General features: G+C 34.8%; 1 protein-coding gene across 4 annotated transcripts in view; it reads right to left on the reverse strand.

Annotated features, from left to right (window-relative positions):
- Positions 1-24,024, reverse strand: part of PHTF2 (putative homeodomain transcription factor 2) — a 125,172-nt gene that overhangs the window by 12,679 nt on the left and 88,469 nt on the right. For all 4 annotated transcript variants that reach the window (XM_043871637.1, XM_043871636.1, XM_043871635.1 and 1 more), the window contains 6 exons: positions 17,615-17,801; positions 15,947-16,102; positions 10,292-10,510; positions 2,718-2,846; positions 960-1,232; positions 599-730 (listed from right to left, as the gene is read on the reverse strand). In XM_043871637.1, coding sequence (XP_043727572.1) covers positions 599-730; positions 960-1,232; positions 2,718-2,846; positions 10,292-10,510; positions 15,947-16,102; positions 17,615-17,801 — 1,096 coding nt within the window. The remainder of the gene's footprint in view (positions 1-598; positions 731-959; positions 1,233-2,717; positions 2,847-10,291; positions 10,511-15,946; positions 16,103-17,614; positions 17,802-24,024) is intronic.

A 24,024-nucleotide genomic window follows, 5' to 3' on the forward strand; every position in this document is an offset into this window, starting at 1 on the left:
GAAATAATCCTCAGAAGAAATGTTTCCTAAAACTAATTCAGATGTTTCCCATTTCCCTCCTGAGCTTTTATATCTTAATTCCATAATTAGGAAAGTTATTTTAAAAGATTAAAGGAAAAGAATGGCATAGGAAGGATGGCTTAGAATTGGAAGCTAAAGTTTTCAAATAGTAATAGGCCACCTCGGTGAGGTAGCTCATTGACAGATTTTTTAATTTCCTTTTTTAAGCAGTGGGCTCCCTCTGCTGGCTTGTGATATAATCATTCTATTGTAGAAACAAAATCTTTAATCTAGCTTTTGAATGAGTAGTAGTAGTTGGTGAGATTTATGAACAAAGATAAATTTAGGACAACCTGATCTTGAATCATCTACCTAAAATGCATTTAAGCCTTTTGGAATTCAGATGTTTTACTGTAAAGAACCAGTTTAACATTTTGAATTTCTGCATATGGATCAAAATGAACACTAGACGTGGCCACATAGCACTATGTGAGTACAAACCTGACTATAAATCTAGACATACATACATACTGACAAAGAATTGGAACTATGAGAGGGAGCCAGCACGTTAAGAGTACTTTTATCACTACCATTCTACCTTAAGATAGGATCGGAGAGAGAGCCACATTTTTATATTCTGTACTTTCTTCAATCGGAAATGGGGAACCTCAGATTTTCGAGCCCTCCTTGCCGATGTTAAATGTCCAAAGAGTTTTGCAAAAAGTAATCGCTAAAAAAGATTAAAATAAAAATTAATTTTCAAGTAGATTACCACATAAAAACAAAAATTAACAAAACAGAAGTTATTAAGGTTTTATTTGGTTAACTATTATAAAAACAAAATGGGGAAACAATTAGCACGTCAAAATGATTTAATGAAACACCAAAATACTTCAGGGATACCGTGAATATTATGAAAAGGATAAAATTCTCTACTGAGACGTCCATATTATACCCACCTGTTTATAAGTTCTTTCTGCTACACAGAGCAAAAAAAAGAAAATCCACACAAGAGACACACGAACCACAAAACTTATTATAACCATAGAAAGAACTATAACATCTTCATTAGAACCAAACGCAATCACATAAAGTTCTGAAGCAGAATGTGCTGTGAGTTGATCCAAGTCGGTAGCTTGGGAGAGTCGGAAAACAAATGGAGTTAAACCCAGGATTAGAGAGATTGCATTTCCAAAAATCTGGTAGCCTATTCCTGGTATATGGCTGTTTACCTTTAGAGAGAGAGAGAGAAAAAAAAAAAGTACACAAATTTTATCTACAGTAAAATTAATTCCTAATGAAGCATTATTTTATTTATAGCAATGTGAAATTACTGTTAAAATATATCCATTTTAATACCTGAATAATGAAATTTAAATTTACTCAAAGTCTGAGAACCTATTACACATAAAACGTAAGTCAATATTTTTCAGTTTTTAAAAACAGTTCATTATCAGATCTCTTAATTCATTAAGTAGAGGCAAAAGGATTTACTTACCTGGTCTTACTTGGATCTTGAAAAAAATATTCTACTTATCTCATTATTTAAAAATTTAGAAATATTTACAAATACTAGAATACTGAAAAGAATGAGGAGATCTTGTATCCCTTAAATCCAGTTAAAGAAAAAAAATCTAGAATTTATACTTTATGTTCTTCTTCAAAGAGTTCACAATACAAATGGATAATCTCCTTAAACTGCAAAACTACTTTCTTTTATGTATATACACACACACACACACACACACACACATATATATATATATATAGTTTACTGAAACCATTTCAGAAGAGAATATGCCAGGGGGTAAAAATTAAATAAGAGCAAGGGAAAAAGGGGCAGGGCAATTATAAGAAAAAAAGAAATTTGGAAATTAAATAATGGAAAATATAAAATTGGCAGGACTGGGAGGGATTTTAAATATCATCTAGCTACCTTTTTTAACATCATATTGCATAGCATGCAAAAATTCACAAATAAGGTACAGAGTATTAACTAGATGCAAGTTTTTGGAGACTCCTTGTCAATAGCTTTTCATAGCTCACATGGAGATATGTAATAGGAAGTAGCTCAGTTTCTGAAACCAGTTATTTTAATTCCTGTCCTATATAAAAGTATGCACAACAGTTCTAGTTAGCAACACATAAGAAATTTAAAATTGCAAGTTAAATCATGCTTAGCTGTCCATGGGAATTAGGCAAAATTTTAAAAGTAGTAATGATGTAATAAAATAATAACAGAAACTGAAGCTTAAATCTGTAGGATTTGTATTCTACATCTTCAAGTGACTTAAGATTCTTTTACCATTAGTTGCATTACTCTTGTATATTTAAGAGGCAAGCATCAATAGAAATTTTCCAGTGTGAATTCTCTTTTTTAATGTTTTGAGTAGTAATAAATAAATGAACTGGGATAAATGATACAGAAAAATGTTTTCATTAACACTTGGATACACCTAGCAGCTCCTAAATTTGGTCCACTGAAAGCAAAAAAAAGAGTAACATAAAAGAAAATTTTAAACCATCAAGGTCTATTCTTGATCAGAAAATGAAAAGCACCAAAAAATGAGAGTGTTTTGGTGACAAACCACTCAAACACAAGGAACTTTTTCTTTCAGGTTGAAGAAATGAGGTGAGCAGCTTGTAAATATAACACTCCAGTAATCATTTGCTATATTAATAATCACTATCTAAACAAATAAAATTTAAAAACTCACTCTGTTCATTATCATTCCACTGATTTCAAGGACAGACATATCTGCTTTCTTGCAGTCATTGCCTTCCCATACGATAGCACTTATTTTTTCTAATCCCGGGTGGGAACTATGGAGCCAGGGCAAATGACTCTATAAAAAATAAACAGAAATTGGTGAGTATATTAACTGCATTTCAAAATAAAACCTTATCTACATACACTAAAAAACAGAAACTGGTGAATGCATTTATATTTATAGAACAGATATATGTATCTATATAAAGCTATCTCATGTACAATTTCAAGGACACTAAAATTCTATCTTAAAATTAGTTAGCATATACATTGAACATGTCACATAAGAAATTAGTTATAAAAATGCATATAAGTTAAGAACTCTCAGAACCTGTACTAGGGCAACTGATTGTTCAAAAATACTCTAAAATTTGTCAGCAAAGGCACTTAGTTGTCAATCTGTTTACATAACTCCTAATATACTAGTGTTCAAAGACAAATGTGTATCAAATTCATATTACTAATTATTCATATTACTGACTGTTCAACTTATGCATGTCTGATACGAAAGAAAATGATCGCTGAGATTTGAACCTTTCTGAAAGACTAAACAGTGATACAATCTCATTCAGAAAGACACACACTTACCCTTAATACTTGATTTAGTCACTTTTCTGATTTTTTTAAATCTAGCATTTCTCCAAAGGATCCATTTAACTTTTCTCTTCAGAGCAAATATTGCAAACGGAAGCACACAGAAAATAGAAGTATTCCCCCAAGTAAAATAAAGTATCTCTCACAGTTTCACAGAATAGAAAATGGTAGAAAGAAAAGCTGAAAGCTTTACTACAAACAAAATCATATACTTAGTGTATGTTTGTCTTTTTTGTTTGTTTCAGATCTATAATTAAAAGAATAAAACTTCAAAATAGGACAGTTGAGGGTTAAAGATAGCAACACAATAAAACACTAATCTTTACATTATCAGATATCAATAGAAATAAAACAAAAAGACTGGTCCCTCCCCCCAAAAAAGATTAGTTCCAGAATGAGATACAACTGATATTTCTAATATTATATTATTTCTAAGTTATTTTAATAACATATTTCATTGAAAGAACTTCTAACAATGAACAAAAGAATCTACTTTAAAATATTCTTTGGCAGATAAAAATGTGATTGAAATATGATAAAAGATATGCTTCTGTAGACTTAAGGAATATATTTCCCTCTGGAGGAAGTAAAGTTGCACTGATTCATTTTAATTAAAGGTATAAAAAGTAACATAATAATATGCAAGAAAATAAATAGGGGAACTTATTATTCTGACCTCATACATTAATTTTCTTTATGTAAAACTAATATACCACATTTATGTACACAGAGTAAAAAAAGTGATGAACAGTTATACAGGCAAACCATAATGCCAGTAGTCATGCTACTGGCAAAGCCCTTTTATGTGTAGCTATTTGGCTACCAAGACAGTTCCTCTGAAAATTTATCTATTCCAAAATCAGAGTATCTTAATATACATTAACCTTCATAGTATACACTTCATTACTGGAGAACCTTAAGAGCTATGCGTTACTGAGAGGAGTTATTAAACATCCACCTAATTCCTCAAATTGTATTTTATAATTTATCCCCAAACAAAACAGAAATAATTTACACTAAAATGTCAAAATTTCCCTGAAACTATAATAATTATGAAAAATGATGAAACAAAAAAGCCTGGAACAAGTATGAGAAGCTGAATGCAAAGAGTGTTAAACCACAGAGGTAATAGATTAAAGCATCGATATACAGGCTCCTTTTTTTTAAACTCTCAGTCTGTAACAGTGAATTTTATGAAGCAAGATATACAATACCAAGAATGTCCATCTAAAAAAAGAAATAGGAAATCAAAAAATTCTTCAGTCTAATTCTAAAAGTACTCATTTTGCTCAGGTACCTTCTAACTAGCATTTGATAGCATTTTCCTACTTCTAGAAAGGAAAAAGGCAAGAGCATAGAAAGTAACTAAAACCTGGAAAATTTAAAAAGATATAGGAATGTGTGTGTACATGTGTAATGTACTCAAAAAACAGTCTTATTGAAATATACACTGCCTTTGGTACATGAAAGATTTTTTAAAAGTCTCAAAGAAAACATTAAGAGCAAATCATTCCATTTTACAGCTTCATCAGATAACAGGTTCTTTTAGCTATGTTTTTCAAGCTAAAGTTTAGAACTCATTCAATACTTCTTATTATCCTTATCAAAATCTCAATTGCTTTGCTCCCTGTTCATTCAAAGCTTTCTTGAAGTTTCCACCTCTGGGAACTATAGCAGTAAGTATGGCTTTACCCACTGAAAAATGAACTTCACTCGAATGTGTCTTTGTCATTGTGTGGTCCCTCACTAAGTTGTGCCTACTCTTTGCAACCCCATGGACTGTACTGTCAGGCTCTTCTATCATGGCACTTCCCAGGCAAGAATTCTGGGGTGGGTTGCCATTTCCTTCTTCATGGGATCTTCCTGATACAAGGACCAAAACCATGTCTTCAGCATTGGCAGGTGAATTCTCTACTACTGAGCCACCAGGGAAGCCCCCGGAATGCGCCTTTATATTATATTATATGCTCATCCATGGCTACAGAATAAAAATTTTCCCTTTTAGAAATATTTCAGTAACTATTTACCAAGAAAATAAGATAAAACTACATATTTGGTGACACACTGGCTAGAACACACTGATTGAAATGCTCAGTGCTTCATGGGGAGGAATTTTCCAGTCTTTATCATAGGCAGGAAAGGGTCTTCCAAACCTTATACAGATCTTAGCCAAACAAACAAACAAACAAAAAAGGCAGCTTTTCATTAAAGGGAGCTAATTTCAGCTAAGACTGAAAATATGAGCTTGTCTTTAGAAGCCAGAGAATATAAAATGCGTGTGAAATCATCCTAAATCAAAAAGCAAAACCACTGTAAATCTAGAGTACTGTAATTAATATGTAGAGTAAAACAGTAAAAAAAAAAAAAAAAGTTTTTTTTTATCTTACAAAAAAAAGGAAAAAAGAGATATAATAGATTTAGGACCAAAATTTATTCTATAGAACATTCATTACAACAAAATTTTTAATCATTTAAGAAAGGTCTACTTAGCACCTTTTGAAAATTTTTGTTTCATTATTTCACTCAACTAATATTAAGCACCTACTATGTACCAAGCACTGTGTGATACAACAATGAGCAAAGCAACATGTGGTCCCTACCTCTGTGCCACTTATGCGGTTGCTGAGAAAAGAGCTCAGACATTTTCGTAAACCTAAAATCCAGTTATTATCCTCATTGACTTAGATGAATATATAGATGACTCATCCATCACCCTTTTCCCATGCATTATTCACTGTTTTTTTTTCACTTCTTAAATTCAAGGGATCTTCAGCTAGTCCCATGACCACACCCTGGAACCTGTCACCACACAGAAATGCCTACTTCTGAAATGAGCCTCTAACCACAATCTTTCATCTTACCAGAGAGGAAAGTTTCCTCAAACCTTCCTTTTGAAACACACTTTTCCTTGAACACACGTATTCTTCAACCTATCAGTCTCTTCTTCATATTTCCTTCTCAATTTAACATGTCTAGCTTCTTGCCATATCCATTATTTTAACCAGCATAGCATCCCCTTTCCTGTCCCTTCAATAGCAACTACTTGGCACCTACACTGTGTGACTCTGGGTGCATTATTTAATCCTGAGCCTTCATCTCATTTATGAAACAAAAAACTAACTACATTGACATAGATCATGGAGATTATATGAGGCAATGCATCTAGATTACTTTGCACAATGGATGATATATAGGGCCAATGCTTATTAAATCTTTATTATAATTATTAAAACTATATTCTAGAGAATATCATACAACTGTGTAAAACTGTTATTTTTCAGTCGCTAAGTCATGTCCAACTCTTTGTGACCCCATGGACTACAGCACACCAGGCTCCTCTGTCCTCCACTATAACCCAGAGTTTGCTCAAATTCAAGTCCAGTGAGTCGGTGATGCTATCTAATCACCTCATCCTATGCCACCTCCTTCTCCTTTTGCCTTCAATCATTCCCAGCATCAAGGTCTTTTTCCAGTGAGTCAGCTCTTTGCATCAGGTGGCCAAAGTATTGGAGGTTCAGCTTCAGTGCTAGTCCTTCCAATGAATATTCAGAGTTGATTTCCTTTAGGATTGACTGGTTAGATCTCCTTGCAGTCCAAGGGACTCTCGAGAGTCTTCTCCAACACCACAGTTCAAAAGCATCAATTCTTTTTGCTCAGCTTTCTTTATGGTCCAACTCTCACATCTGTACATGACTACTGGAAAACCCAAAGCTTTGACTACACATACCTTTGTCAGCAAAGTGATGTCTCTGCTTTTAATATGCTGTCTAGGTTTGTCATAGCTCTCCTTCCATGGAGCAAGTGTCTTTTAATTTCATGGCTGCAGTCACCATTGGCTGTGATTTTGGAGCTCATGAAAATAAAATCCGTCACTGCTTCCACTTTTCCCCTTTCTATTTGCCGTAAGTGATGGGACCAGATGCCATAATCTCAGTTTTATTTAATGTTGAATTTTAAGCCAGCTTTTTCACTATCCTCTTTCACCTTCATCAAGATGCTCTTTGGTTCCTCTTCACTTTCTGCCATTAGGGTGGTATCATTTGCATATTTGAGGTTGTTGATATTTCTCCTTGCAATCTTGATTTCAGCTTGTGAGTTATTTAGCACGGCATTTTGCATGATGTACTCTGCATATAAATTAAATAAGCGGTGACAATATACAGCTGTGATGTACTCCTTTCCCAATTTGGAAAATCGGATGTTCCATGTCCAGTTCTAACTGTTGCTTCTTGACCCGCATATAGGTTTCTCAGGAGGCAGGTGGGGTGGTCTGGTATTCTCATCTCTTTAAGAATTTTCCATAGTTTGTTGAGATCTACACAGTCAAAGGCTTTAGCATAGTCAATGAAGCAGAAATTTCTGGAATTCCCTTGCTTTCTTCATGATCCAATGAATGCTGGCAATTTGACCTCTGGTTCATCTTCCTTTTCTAAATCCAGTCTGTACATCTAGAAGTTCTTGGTTCACAAGCTATTGAACCCTAGCTTGAAGGATTTTGAGTATTTCCTTGCTAGCAAGTGAAATGAGTGCAATTGTATGGTAGTTTCAACATTCTTTGGCATTACCCTTCTTCGGGAAATTGGAATGAAAACTGACTTTTCCAGTCCTGTGGCCACTGCTGAGTTTTCCAGATTTGTTGGCATATTCAGTGTAGCACTTTAACAGCATCATCTTGTAGGATTTTAAACAGCTCACCTAGAAATCCAGCACTCCTACAAGCTTTGTTAGTAGTAATGCTTCCTAAGGCTCACTTGACTTCACACTCTAGGATATCTAGTTCTATGTGAGTGACCACACCATTGTGGTTATCTGGGCCATTAAGATCTTTTTTGTACAGTTCTTCTATGTACTCTCAATCTTTTCTGCTTCTGTTTGGTTCTTTCCATTTCTGCCCTTTATGGTGCCCATCCTTGCATGAAATGTTCCCTTGATATTTCCAATTTTCTTGAAGAGATCTCTAGGCTTTTCTATTCTATTGTTTTCCTCTATTTCTTTGCATTATTTAAGACTCTCTCCTTCCTATTCTCTGGAATTCTGCATTCAGTTTGGTATACCTTTCCCTTTCTCTCTTTTCCTTTGCTTCTCTTCTTTGCTCAGCTATCTATAAAGCCTCCTCAGACAACCATTTTACATTTCTTTCGGATGGTTTTGGTTACTGCCTCCTGTATATTGTTATGAACTTCCACCCGTAGTTCTTCAGGCACTTTAACAGATCTAATCCCTTGAATCTATTCATCACCTTCACTGTATAATCAAAAGGGATTTGATTTAGGTCATACCTGAATGGTTTTCCCTACTTTCTTCAATTTAAGCCTAAATTATGCAATAAGGAGCTCATGATCGGAGCCACAGTCAGCTCCAGATCTTGTTTTTGCTGACTATATATAGTTTCTCCATCTTCAGGTACCAAGAACATAATCAGTCTGACTTCTATATTGACCATCTGGTGATGTCCATGTGTAGAATCATCTCTTGGGTTGTTGGAAAAGAGTGTTTGCTATGACCAGCAAGTTCTCTTGACAAAATCTGTCAGCCTTTGCCTTATTTCATTTTATACTCCAAGGTAAAACTTGCTTCTCTGATTATCTCTTGACTTCCTACTTTTGTGTTTCAATCCCCTATGATAAAAAGGACATCTTTTCTTGGTGTTAGTTCTAGAAGGTGTTGTAAGTCTTCATAGAACTAGTCAACTTCAGCTTCTTCAGCATCAGTGACTGGAGCACAGGCTTGAATTACTGTAATGTTGAATGGTTTGCTTTGGAAAATGTGTAGAATGGGCAGCTACAAATTCATAGTTTTAGATTCCAGCTAAACCAAGATTCCACTCAATCAAGTAGGACTGTGACTCTTTTAATGTGTTATATGGCTTGAACACAAACAAACATATACTCTCTCCTCACCATCTCCATTTCCCATAAATGATAATGCAAAGACTTCACCACTATCCACAAGCCCCTTATCCTATCATCTCACTTCTTTACTATTAAGAGACCATCTGGCCTCCAGCACTTCAAAGAATAGAGTTCATGCAGTAACTCTCATGGTCTGACTTGCTTCATGCACTCTTCCTCCCCTGCCTGTTTCAGCAGAGGATGTGTTCCTTGTCCTGTTGGAGGCTAGGCTTCCTAAGTATACCTTTTCTCCAGAACTCTAAGAAACCAAAACTGTACCAATTTCCCCACCTGTTTTTCTCCTATGCACGTAAGAGCTCTCCCATCTTCACATCTAGCAGCTGGGGACCAATACATTCCTTCACTTTCTCCAACTTGTCAGGGTTATGCTTCTTCTTTTTTTTTTTTTTTAAGTATTTATTTATTTTATTTATTTATTTATTTAGCTGCATCGGGTCTTAGTTGCAGTACACTGGATCGTCTCATAGTAGTTATATATTGAAATGATAATATTTTGAATATACTGGTTAAACAAAACATATTTAAATGAATTTTACCTTTTTAAATGTTTTTAAATGAGACTACCAGAAAATTTTAAATTATGTATGTAACTCATTTTATTTTTGTTGGATAGCATTCCTACAGGCACTTTGAAATAGAAATCTGATATTCATGAGGTGTAGATTTGTGAATTATAATCGTATACGTGTGTGGAATTAAGGTCACAGGTATAGATGAATCTGACCATGAAGTATGCTTAGTGAGAAAAGGACTAATACATCTAAAGTACAATGTGACTCAGAAAATTCTATTTACCAACAATTTCTTAGGAACATATGTTTGCAAGGTGATTGACAATCAGTATATAAATACTGAGATTCTATGTTCCTATGAAGCCAGATCACAGGTCACATAAAAATAAAAATACGGGAACATTATTTTAATTGAATGTAAGTTTTCTCTCACCTCTGTAAAATGTACATACATTCAAAGGAGCTGGACCAACAGCCCCACATAATCCAACACTGTAACCAACCTGATGAAAAGGGTCGTCTCTATATTCTTTTTTCACACAGGGATTAACTTGAGGACTCTCCACATCTGTCTCACTGGTACAAGACGATCGGCACTCTGCACAGTGTAGCAAGTCTTCCCATAACACATCTTCTGTTTCAGACTCTGGCCTTGTGCTCTCAGAGTCCTGTCTGGAACTTGAACAGCGAGAGCTGCAACTAGTACCCGACTTAGGGGCATCCTGAAATCAAGATATTCTTTGACATTAATACAATTTATGTACCCTTTCCAACTCAACGGATTTTATCAGAAACATATATTGCTACTTTTTACTAAAACAACAAACACACTGCCAAATGACAGTGAAATAAACAGCAAAACATTAAAATACATATTATTTTTAAGGAGTAACAAAATTTTCTCATATCAAAATGTGATTTCACATCTTAGCTCCAGTGTTATTTTGCAGGCAAAAGCTGTGCCTGTTTTCTCTTAAACTTTATACAAAGTTCAGAATTCAAAGACTAGCCTAAATCTATATGGACTGCATAGCCAGTGAATACTAACCCACTTTAACTGATATATTTAATGAAGTTCTTTTCTTACTCTAGTCTTTTTTTTTTTAAGCAACAACAGGTTTCATATATCTACTGTTTTTGTTTTTCAAACAGAAGTTCAATAAATTGATATAAAATTAACAAATACTCTATACCAGGAAGATAACTGCCAATTTGTGTTTTTTAGACGTGTGCTGTGCTTAGTCATGTCTGACTCTTTGTGACCCCATGGACTATAGCCTGCCAGGCTCCTCTGTTCATGGGATTCTCCAATCAAGAATACAGGGGGTAGGCTGCCATGCTCTGCTCCAGGGGATCTTCCCAACCCAGGGATGGAACCCAGGTCTCCCACGCTACAGGCAGATTCGTTACCATCTGAGCCACCAGGAAAAACCCAAGAATAATGGAGTGGGTAGCCTATCCCTTCACCAGGGGAACTTCCTGAACCAGGAATCGAACCAGGGTCTCCTGAATTGCAGGTGGATTCTTTACCAGCTGAGCTACCCAGGAAGCCCCAGGTTTTTTAGATAATCTATAGTTTAAAAAAAAAAGTGAAAAACTAAAAGGCATAAGTTAAATAATTTCTCATCAATATACTTTTCCACTAGGAGTTTTTTCAAATACAAAATAAATACCTTTGAGTAAAATTTTAACTTAAATTAATTCAAAAGTGAAAGTGAAAGTGAAGTCACTCAGTCTTGTCCGACTTTGTAGCCCCGCAGGCTCCTTGGTCCATGGGATTTTCCAGGCATGAATACTGGAGTGGGTAGACATTTCCTTCTCCAGGGGGTCTTCCCGACCCAGGGATCGAACCCAGGTCTCCCGCATTGTAGGCAGACGCTTTACTGTCTGAACTACCAGGGAAGTTGTTCTTTTTTTTTTTATAACTTCCTAAATAAAGAATGGTAATAGCCATCCTTATAGTCAAGTACGCTGAAATTTTTGGATTTGTTTTTACCCATCCTCTGTCGGTAAGACTGTCAATTTTACTTGCAAATGTTTTATATTTATTCCTCTCTCTTTGCCATGTTACCACAACAGTTCAAATTTCATCATTCACACTTTATTTGCTGTAAGACCTTCCTTATTGACCCCTATCCGAAAGGCCTTTCCCTATTTCTAGATTAACCTTCCCACAGTGCAGCTGCTCTTTCATTCCTCAGACTAAAATCTTTCTGTGGCTTCTCACATTCCTTCAACCTGCATGCTTGTCTTTGAATGTGCTACTTCGGACCCTGTTGTCTCCTTCTACAGCAACACTGGGCTCCTCCCTAGCCCCTCAACACCACTTGCTCTTTGCCACTCTAGCCTCTAATCATGTTCCTAGCACTTACTGCTAATCCTACTCTCCTTTAAAGTCTACTCTACAAAGTATCAGGAAAATACCATCTCTACCCTTTCTAGCTGTCTTACATTGTTACTGAATCATCTACCAATGGGGAATAAAACTACCTACCTTAAAGAGATACTGAAAATTAAATGAGCGCTGTGGATTTTAATGCAAACCTAGTACAAAGCAGGGGCTCAACAAATGTTAGTTTAAAGCTACTCTCTACCCATGGCTGATTCATGTCAATGTATGTCAAAAACCACTACAATATTGTAAAGTAATTAGCCTCCAATTAAAATAAATAAATTAAAAAGAAAAAGAAAAAAGAAAGCTTCTCTCTATTTAGAGCAATCATTTTGTCCCTAAAGCAAGTTATTACTTTTTATGTTCATTTAATGACAAATTTTGTGTTGTTTTCTGGCATCTGAAATTTACCTATGTTAATTAAATGCTCAATGTAGTTCATATTCTCAAATATGTCATACCTCTTCAATATACTATAAGTCCATGAAAGACAGAAACCAAACACTTTTTTTTGGCCATCATTAGCACAAATAACAAAATATCTTAAATGAATTAGATATATTATTGATAATTAATTTATTGATACTAGGATGGGATAACATAAACATAAATTTAGTGTACTGATAAGAGTATTTATGGGAGGAGCATGGTTTGAGAGAGAAAAATTTCCCAGAAGAGCTGAGCAGGAAAATGAATAAAGAAAGAAAAAAGGGTAAAAATAAGTCAACTTTGTTTTAAGACATACACTCCCAAAATACTTCAGACTCAGTAATGTCAACCATAATATTTGAAACATAAGCTGTTTTCATTAGATAGGAAGACACACTGTATTAAGTAATCAGTAATTGCTAAATCAAAATTTTTTATGAAACTAGATTATCTGTAACTTATTTCTGATGCAGACTTGCTAACCAGATACAAATATAAGTAATAAGATTAAAGGCCTGATAACTGTTTAAGTGAAACTAATGGGTGATTTCAGGGATTAAAAAAATGTTATGTAATTCTTAATAAACATATTTCATCAAATATTCATTGATGAGTGGGCCATTTCACAAATGTAAAATCTAAAAATTATTACCTATAATTGCTTACATTTCAAACAGAATTTTACCTGTAATATTTAGGTGGTTAATGGCCACTTTAAATTTCACTACAAATTGCTGAATTAAGCCTAAAAGTAGGAAATTTTAGAACTGAAGAAAATAGCTCAATAGGTCATTTAATACGGTTTCCTCTGCTTATCTCAAATCTCTAGACTGGTAGTTTCAATTTAGGATACAATCATATTAAGAAAGACTATTTATTTGAACTGAAATAGCTGAAGGGACGAAGCATTTATAACATAAATGCTTTGTGCCAGGCAATTATGCATAATCTTATTCAAACCTAACAATCTGATGAGGCCAGTCCCCTCCTCTCCCCACTGTACAGAGGCAGAAACTGAGACTCACGTAAGCTAAACAATTTTTCCAAAGTCACTTAAGTCGTCTGACTCCAAGCCCACTGTTTCTTCATTATGCTTCCCATCATCAGATGAAAAGCTAATTCACAACAAGAAATAAAAACTGAGACACTTGCAGAGTTAAACAAAGCAAGACAGAGCTAAGAAATAGCACAAATGCTTAAAAGGAGCTACCAATTACCCAGGACATCTCCTATATCCCAGATAACCAAGTAACTCCACCACCACCTTCCCAATAGGAGACTGGAAGAAACCCATCAGAAGAAACCCAGCAGAAACAGCCAAGGAACCAGGGTAGGGAGTTAAAGGGTAAGAGGCAGGAGGGTTAAGTCAAAGTCCAAGATACTGAATGGCAAGATCACACCTCATCCCCAATCCCCTTGGTGCCAAACACCATGACAGCATGGTATAGTACCTACCACTCCCATGCCAGTAGAAGATTGGATGATTTCTTCCTGAAAAACAAAACGCCCCTACGAAGTATATCTACAGATGCTAACATCTGGGAGGCTTACAACAAACGGCTGAGTTCCTGAAAAGTACTCTTTTGGTGAGGCCCATCAGTCCTGCTCCTGCACAAAGTGTTTCCCCAAATGATTTATTTGTGCCTCACCCTAAAAGAAAACAGTATCACCAGTAATTTGAAAAGTACAGCAATAACTACATATAGATGCAAAACAACACTATAAATCCTGTTTGAATTTTACTTATTCAAAGAAGGTTTTGTTTTGCTTTTTTAATAAAAAATAAGAACAACTTTTCAGTTGGTTTAACTTGAGAGTAAAAAATTTTGAAATACAGCCTTTAAATATCCTCTGGTCTCAAGTTCCTCACTTCACAGATGAAGAATTTGAAGATCTGGTTTATTTTTAATGTAATCTTTTACATCACTTTTAAAAGATTTAAAACAACCAATGCCTACTCATTAATTATCAGCCTTACTTAGCTTGGAATCTGGAAGAGTTGAAGAAACATTTATTTAAAAGTTAAGACTAGCAGAATAATGTTCTGTCCTTCAAGAATCTCAGTATCAGGACTTCCCTGGTTGTCCAGTGGCTAAGACCCCTAGCTCCCAATCCAGGGGGCCCAGGTTCGATCCCTGACCAGGAAAATAGATCCCACACGCGGTAACTAAGACCTGGTATAGCCAAATAAACAGTTTAAAAAAAAAAAAAAAAAGAATCTCAATATCTCAAAATACAGCTGCAACTCAAGAAAAGTAAAGATTTGGGTCAAGAAAAGTAACTTTAAAGCCAAATACTTTATTCTATAAGAGAGTGGAGACCTCTTTTTATAGAAGGTTCTAAATCCTTTCCAGGACCAACAGACTTTCACCTGTTTATAGACTATGAATCTCACAAGCGTGGTTATCTGGCTTAGGAACAGGAGATGGAACATCAGTTGTGGGCGAAGAGGCAATGAGCAGACACACTGGCATTAAGTGTCTCTCTAACGGCAGCCACTAACAGAAGAAACAGCCATAGTTCACAAGAAAGATTAACTAGAGACAGAATCACAAAGAAAAGCATAGAAAAAACAAGTAACTCCTTTAATCTTAAAACTCTTAAGGTTTTCATATTACAACATAGAATAATATTAGATTTTTCAGAAGTTTGACTCTAAACCATCAAGAAAAAAAAATATATTCTAATATAGTACAAAAAGAGCAGAAGGTAACATTTATCAGAAAGTGACAAAAGGAGTAATTCATGTGCCCTGAAGAAAGACAATGTTCTATCCTTAAGAAAATGTGAAAATACAACTGAAAAATTTTTTTCTATTGAAATAGTTTCCAGAGATATGACAACATCAAGAGCTGTAATAAAGCTGGAAAAAAGATTTAAAGAAAAACACACATTAATAAAGAAATTCAGAGTTATAGAAGAAAAAGGAATTGAATTTTATAGTCTGGGGCAATGTAACTGGTGACAGTGCCATGAAGGAAGTCACTTAGAATAGTAACACTGCTATAATTTAGAAGTTATAGAGCCTTTTCAAATTGTGGAAGTCTAACATGGGAGTTCACAGACTGTCTCTCCAGAATGCTCTTTAAAAGAAAACAACAAGCTGAATGTATGAATCCTCAGAGATGATGCACAAAGTGAATAAAAGTGTGTGGCTCTTTATATGTGAAATATATAAATCTAAAAAGTACTCTTCTATAAATCCAGATCATATTAACAGTAAGATATTGAGACTGATGGGAGATATTTATTTCAGTAATATATTCAATAGTTGAAAGAAGTTGTAAGTTAAAAACATATAGATACATATGCACAAATGTAAGGCCAAAGTAAATACCTCATTAGGGTAATGTTTCTTATAATGGTGTGACTTTCTATTCCGAAGAATGCTCTCAGAAGTCCTGTCTGCATGACGGCGCAATGGGTATCCTGTTTCTGGACCTTCTTCACTGGAGACTTCATCAGAGACATTTGTTACTGTCCTTTGGGTATCCTAAGTTAGGAGTATGCAAAGAGGATCATTGGTAATTTGTGACTAAACCTGTAGCTTTAAAACTGCAAAACTTTAAATTATACATACATATATACACATACCTTCAAATACCTTTAAAAATTTCAAAGTAACTGATTAATACCACCTGATTTTCTAAAAAAACGTCTTAAATCAGTGACTTTGGTACTGTTCTTTTAAGAGTAACTCAACAGTCATTTATCAAATGTTGTCCTACAACGTTTCTGTTCAAAAGATCTGAAATAGCTTATAAAATTATGAGAACATAAAATAGTATAAAAGTAGAAAAGAGACCCTTTAAAAGAAGCTGAGAGACCTAAAATGAATTTACTATTTTCACAAACCAAAAATGCCATAAAACCAGCCCTGATTTAATAATGGTTTACAAGGCAAGAGGAGGTGACTGGTAGCCAAATGAAACACATATCAGACAGACAACATCATGTACACATTAAGACACCCAGATTTGAGAAATTCTGAAACCAAGAGACTTCAGAACAGATATTTTATTGATACTTTCATGTTCCTCTTATAGAATGTTAGTAGGTAATACATACCTGGAAATATGTTTGAAAACTGCATGACTAAAAACTTCATTTGTTGAGACATGCTAGTGATGTGAGGTTCACATTACCAGAGAGTTAAATGCCTCAAAAATCTAAAATTATGGTAAGGGACTCTATTTTACTGCCACTCCATGATATTTACTATACAGCTACAGGTACTTAAAATATATGTACTGTCAAGCAATAGCACATACTTTACTCAAATAGAGACTCCTCTTTTCTTCATTTACTATTCCTCAATACCCACATTCATGCTTATATTTCTAAATGTAACTAAGGTATTATCTTTTAATTTGACCACATTTTTTTCTCTGTAACAGCTTTTAAAGAAAAAAATTATTTAACCAAAAAACTTCAGGGAAATGAAGAGAAAGAAGATATTTATAATAGGCTATGTTACAATAAATCTAGGGTTTCTTTTAGAAAAGTAAATAAACAATTGTTATCCTTAAGTATTTTCTCTGTAAGAATTTTAAAAAACAAAACAAATGTGCTGACACCAAAGGTCACAAAGGTAGGAAAAACAAAGTAAGATTTTCTTATAGAGAACATTAAAGGAAAACCAGGGTCCTAGGTTAAGCTTTTAGATTAACACAGATATTCCATTTGAAACAAATTCATTTACACATATGGAAATAGAGAAATAAAAAGGTTTAAGGAACATTAATTATAAATTTAAATCTAATTTAACATTTTAGAAAAATTAGAGTCAATCAATTAATTTAGAAGGTGCCAGGTTATAATGGAAATCAGGCTTATTCACACTACTTTATCTATTTTCATCATTATCAGTGTGATTTGTAAAGGCTCACAGAATAAATTCTGGAGAATATATATACACTCAAGGGTAACTACTATGTCTAAGTCACTTTCCATTAACTAATGTAAAATCACACAAAGTATTATTATTTTTTTTAATCACACTCACTTTGCTGGGGATATTCCTCAGTGTTCCGGTGTTCCAGGTTGCCTCTTCCGGTCGAAGAGTTTCACACTCAGGTTCATGGCTTTGTATTCCATCTTCGCTGCTTTTAACAGTCTTTTTCCCATCAAGGGATACATAGCCATTGTCAGTCTCAGTTGATTTATCAATTGAATTCTTTGCTTTCTTTGATCTAAAAAGAAAGATATGTGAAACATGTTATATAGACTTAGTTTATTTTGGATAGGTTACCAGTAGAAATTACAGTCTGCTAAAAATTAAACATGGTAGCTATTTCTCAGATTTTAATTGCTATCTTATATTTACAATTAATAATTCAGAAATATAATATCATAAAAAATAAATATGAAAATCAAGGTCCTATTTTACCTTACTTTATAAGTTTTAAGGTTTTACAAACAGCAATTCTAAGAGACATGCCCTAACTTATCAAACAATATTTGGTCAAAATCAACCGGTCTTTGAGCAAAACCTAGGATTAAAATTTTGCCCATTATGGTTAATAATATACTTTTAAAGACTAATTAAAAAAAAACTACCTCAGTAATTACAAAGTTAAGTTACAATTAGTGGTTTAGCTTAATTTTAATACTCTCCTTTACCCAAACACTTTACCATAAGTGTAGATACCTAAACACCTCTGATAAATTCATTTTAATACACAATGGGGACACGGGACCTTTTGTAACATAAAAGCACAAGAAAAAAGAGAAAACTCTGATAAAATGTTACATAATGGAAGAGGTAAAAATGAAGAACACAAAGAGAAAGAAATAACCTCTTTCACCCACTGAAATACTCCAGAAAAAAATATCAGTAATCATGTAGCTTACAAGTATCTAAAAGACTACACTTGAGGTTCTTCATTTACAGGAATTAAGTTTTTCTCAATACATAATATGTAACATGGAAAATAATAAATAATTTTTGATTAATAGGCAAATGCTTGAGGGATCCAGCCGGTGAAAGAATGGCTATCCAAAAGAAATGGGTAGTAGAAGAAATACAATGCAAATCCCACACAAACTTTAAATGTGCTCAATGCAGATTAAGTCTATCATAAAACATTATTAAAAAGCAATTGTGTCAAATTGTATTCAAAATAAATTCCCTTGAATTTTCTCCAGAGTATCCGTTTTGTAAGACAGGAAAAATATTAGTACAATGCCTTCATGTAGGTCAAAAAACAGAAGAACTTTTAAATGGGGGGGAAAATGTTTCTTTGGGGAAAAATGTTATCTTTAACACTACAGTTGCTCAGTTCTATTGGAATCTATCAGAACTGTACAGGACACTGTAACTCATCTATGCTAAATACTCACTTTGGAAACAATAAATCAGAAATAAAAAGAGGTCTAGATGATTAATTTAAGGTCACACAGCCAGTTAGAGCAGAACACAGACCTTCTGACTGAGGTTTATTCTCTATATGATCTTCAACAGCCCACTCTTTGGGAAACTGCCTGTTAGGATTTCTTCCTAACACACTCAAAGCCTAGAAAGTTTGTCTTACACTTCCGACCTTCTCCTGTAAGATTACAAAAGGGGACAGACAGATCATCCCTCCCATGTGCTCTACAGAGCTCCAATGCATCCTTCCTGGTCACAAAGACCAGATCTTCACAAAGGTGCAAGACGCAATGGGTCATTCTTTCTGTATGACCCTAAGGGGCACAGAGAGACTAAGGGCATGCACTACAGAACAAAGATCATTTAAGCGTGGCAGACGGAGGGAGGAAAATGAACTGTGGGAGAGAGGAGAGACAGGGCAAAAGAGAAAATAAAAGGTGCAGAGAACCCCTGTGACCTTCTCTGCCGAGAGAACTGTCATTTACTGTTCCCTTTACCTCTCCCTGAACACTGTGCAACATGGAGATGTAGAAAAATACCAAAAGAAGTGAAATTACTTGACCTTATAAGAATGTGGGAAACTCAGACAGTGAAAGAGTGTGCTGGAAAGGTATGAAGTTTCACGGAAATTGTACTAGGTTGGAAAGGGAGGAGTAAGGCCATGAATAAGAGGAAAGGAGACTGGAAAGTTAGTAGAAGAGAGTTATTAATCAGCCAGGATATGCAAGGAGAGAAATTTATTCGAGAAGAAAGATGAAAATGTTGGAGCTAAAGTCCCCAGGAACATCCTGAGAAAGATCAGTAGACAGTTGATAACGTAGGCCTAGAAGACAATTGTCAAAGCGGAAAAAGTAGCCGTAACCTTGAAGAGTGACCCAGAACCCCAAAGGATCAAAATATATGAACCTAGGAAAAGGGCTTGAATCTGTAATAATGGCTGCTTTAAAAATACTTCTAAGGAGAATGTATTCTTTCTTTACCAGGACAACGTAAAGACTGCATTAAGCCAAGAGAAAGAGTTCTAGCAGCACTCATTCCATATACCTTTCAGCTATCTCCTACTTCCTCTCATATCTCTGCCTCCTTCCCATTTTCTCTGGGCTGTTTCTCCCAATATCTCCTCAAACTGTAAGTAATGCTGTCAGAAGGTATGAACAGTAATTTACTAAGCTACAGTAGCTATTTGATATTTCTCTCACACTAAATGCAGATAAGCTGAAAATCAAGCTGAAATAACAAAGAAAATACTAAATGTAAGTACCAACCTCAGGGTTTACAAAGCAGCTTAAAATACAAATTGAGGCATCCTGGCAGTGGCTGGTAACAGCAGTGGTAACACAGAGTTGCAAGAGCGTACAGTAGTTGGAATGCAACAGCAGGAGTCGCCCAGCAACAGACGATGGCAACTAATCTGAAGGCAGTTTTAGGGCAGGGGGCAAGGTGCAGCCCAGAGGACTGGAGATGGGCTATCAATACACACAGAGGATTAATCAAATAAGTATATTAAGGACTGGAACCAGGTTTTTCAGTGACAGAGAATGAACATATAAAGAGGAGAAAAGATACAATAAGCTTTGTGGTATTGTATCTGTATTGGAACTATCTCTGAAAATCCATGGCTTATACCTAGACAAAGAAATAAATATAAATGTAAAAGGACACACACACACACTTTCTAGATCTTTCCACTGAGAAGGCTCCAGGGTGGCAACACCACAACAGCAGTGAGTGTGCCCAGCATTCAGAGCTTAGTTCCCATACACTACTCTCCTTGAAGAAGCAGTTCATTCCAAGCCTGAGGAAAAGAAAGTACAAGTTGAACCTGGAAACATTTTGTTGTGCTAAACAGTAAGGAAGGGTTCAGAAAATGACAAGGAAATCCCCAAAAGAAAAGAAACTGCTCTAAAGTATCCCCTGGCCAAACTGAAGTCAATCTAATCATCCAAATAAAAAATGACAATAACAAATTGAAAAAATAAAAATCCCTAAGTAAATGATTAAGGGAAAGCTCTTCCTTAAAGTGAATGCTAAATAATAAATGTAGAAGGAAATGATGTAGTTAGAAAAATTACCATTTGGCAACTACCATAACTCAAGCAAGAACCATCAATGGATGCTAAAACTAGAAAGTGATGGTGGGATGAGAAACGGGTCATTTTTATAGTTAATGTAGCTCCACACAGGATATTTGTTGATTTCAAAGGAAAAGTATATAAATTTACAGTGGAGAAATTTAGCTGCTGCTGCTACTGCTAAGTCGCTTCTGTCGTGTCCGACTCTGTGTGACCCTACAGATGGCAGCCCACCAGGCTCTGCCGTCCCTGGGATTCTCCAGGCAAGAACACGGAGTGGGTTGCCATTTCCTTCTCCAGAAATTTAGCAGACACTATCTTAATCAAGTGATTCATATAAATATCACTAGTGAGGAACAAATCTACACTGTTTGCCACCTGATAGTACACAATGATATTCCTACCAAAAATGTGGAACTGGGTTTAAATATGAAGAAATATCACACAGCTAACTCAGTGGTGCACTGCTAACTGTTGAAAAACCAGCTATCCAGGTGTAAAAAGTCCTTGTCTGTAGTGTCCTCTGATTTCCATGGTGTAGATAATCCTACCATGACCAATTTCAAGTACCAACTGATGATGCTGAAGACAGCATAGGGAAGAGATATACACTGAGCTCTCATGAGTCACCTGGAACTAGAAGCAGAAAACCACTGCATCAAATGCACAAACCCACATTAAGGGACATTCTACTAAGTGAATGCCCTGTATCTTCCAAACTGTGAAAAACATGAAACTTGAGGAAAGACTGAAGTCTGTCCCAGAGTGAAGGAGACTAAAAAGACACGACCCCTGAGTGTGGCATATGATCCCAGATTAGATCCTTTTGCTGTAAAAGATATTAATAGGGGACAATTAACAGAACTGAACTGGGTCTCTGGGTGAAAAATATATGGGAGTTCTTTGCACTGTTCTCTCAACTTTTCTAATTGTTAAATAACAATTGTTAAAATTGTTTCAAAGTAAAATTATACATTTTTAAAAGTACAAGCTGATTACTTTAGATTTTAACATAGGAGAAATGCAGGAAGGAGAAAATGTAGGAGAGCTAAGTTAAAAAAAAACGTAGGTTAAAGAAGGTAAAAAATGTAGGTTAAAGAGGTTAAACCTCCAGGCAAGGTTTAATTTTACCACTGATTGCTATATCATTCATACTGTCATTAATAGTTGAAAGTAAGAACTTCACAGAATAATAATTTCTCAGAAGGAACACAGATTACCAAGACTCAGATTTTAAGGAATTCCTCCCATTTCTTTACAAAAGATAATAAAACTGTTAGGGAAAGGCAGTGGGAGTGACATTCAGTTTTAAAAAACAGATAACTGTGAAATACTACTTAGAATACATTTTTTAAAGGGAAGTTACTTCTACTTAAGACAACTTTAAAATATGTTAAAAAATAAATTGAAGGGAGTTAAATATCATTTTGATTTTCTTCCTTTTTCTTTTTTTGGGGGGATCATTTAATAGAATTCCCTCTTTTACAGGAGATAATTTAGTCAGTTTATTATTTTTTATCAATATTAACAGCACATTGATTTTAAAATAAACACATGTATCTAAATCATCATTTCCTACCAAAAACAAAAAGCAGGGTAGAAAGAATCTAGCTAGGAATTAAAATCCTACAGTATAGAAAGATATGGTGCTTTTTACTATTATCTACAAAAAGATCTTACCTTTTGATAGCTACATTTAAAGCATATAATACAATCGCCTAATAAAACCATAGTTAACAATGGGCAGTGAGGTTAGTATCTTAAAAGAGGAGATATACAAGTCTATACTGATTTTACTTACTCCACAATAGAAGTGGGATTTCTTGCATTTGGCCTTTTTTAATTGAAGTATTGTTGATGTACAATATTATTTTAGCTTCAGCTGTAACAATATAGTGGTTCAGCATTTATATATTGCTGCATTGGATTCTGAACAAAAAGCATTTGCAATGACAGAATGTGCAATTTCATTGCCATGGTCATGGCTTATAAAGGGGCTAATAACTAATAAACACTTTCGGAAGGCATGACCTGTGTAATACTTTCTTTGAAGTATCATGCTTGACGTTCAAAGGAGGTAGCTCTATGTCAAAAATATCTTAGGAGGACATGACTTTAATTGCCTTAGCTCCTCCGTGAGACAGAGTGAGAGACAATTTGGTTCTTTTCTGAAAAAAATGTAAATAAATTTTGTACATGTACGATCTACACCATAAATAAATGATGAAACTAAATTTTTTCACATTAAAACTTTGGCCAAAAAGTCAACACAACTTTTAAAGAACTACTTAGCTTATGAAATATCCAATCTACTATGCCAAACATGAAACTTAGTATGTTTCTACATTAAAAAACCTAGTCAGATAATCAAGAACACTCAGAATACTCTGTATTGCTATGGAAAAAAAAATATTGGAAGTATTTTTTTTGGTGCTCTCAAAACTATTCAGAGGTATATAAACTGAGCCAATTGAAGATCATGCTTTCAGTACTAAAGGACATTAGACATGCTAAGAAAAAAGTTAACAGCAGCAGGTAACTCTGCTCTAGAACACAGTATGAAATTTCTGGTCCTGCTCTCATTTGCACATGGTTAAGAATCAAGGGGGAGAGAAAGTTATAGAAACAAAATGCATAAAATATAAGAGAATGACATAGGGGCCTATTACAACCATCACTGCTTTCTGGATCTATGACTACACCTTGATTACATGCTACCATACCTCTTTCAAAGACTCTGGGGACCCTATGTTTCTCTAGGTATCCTCTATCACAAATAAGTTTGAGAGGTGTACCAAATTAATTTATTTATAGTACCTGTAATCTTTCTAGGATCAATCCAACTCTAAAATACAGTGACACTAGCAAATTTAATAAGTTATCTAGTTGTGTCCATAAGATGGTCTTAAAAATCTGGGAAAAGCCAGAATACACTGGCTTTTACATGGTCTTCATCCTTATCTGTGAAAGACA

The sequence above is a fragment of the Cervus elaphus genome, chromosome 18 (genome assembly GCF_910594005.1).
Source record: "Cervus elaphus chromosome 18, mCerEla1.1, whole genome shotgun sequence".
NCBI classification, from domain to species: Eukaryota; Metazoa; Chordata; class Mammalia; order Artiodactyla; family Cervidae; genus Cervus; species Cervus elaphus.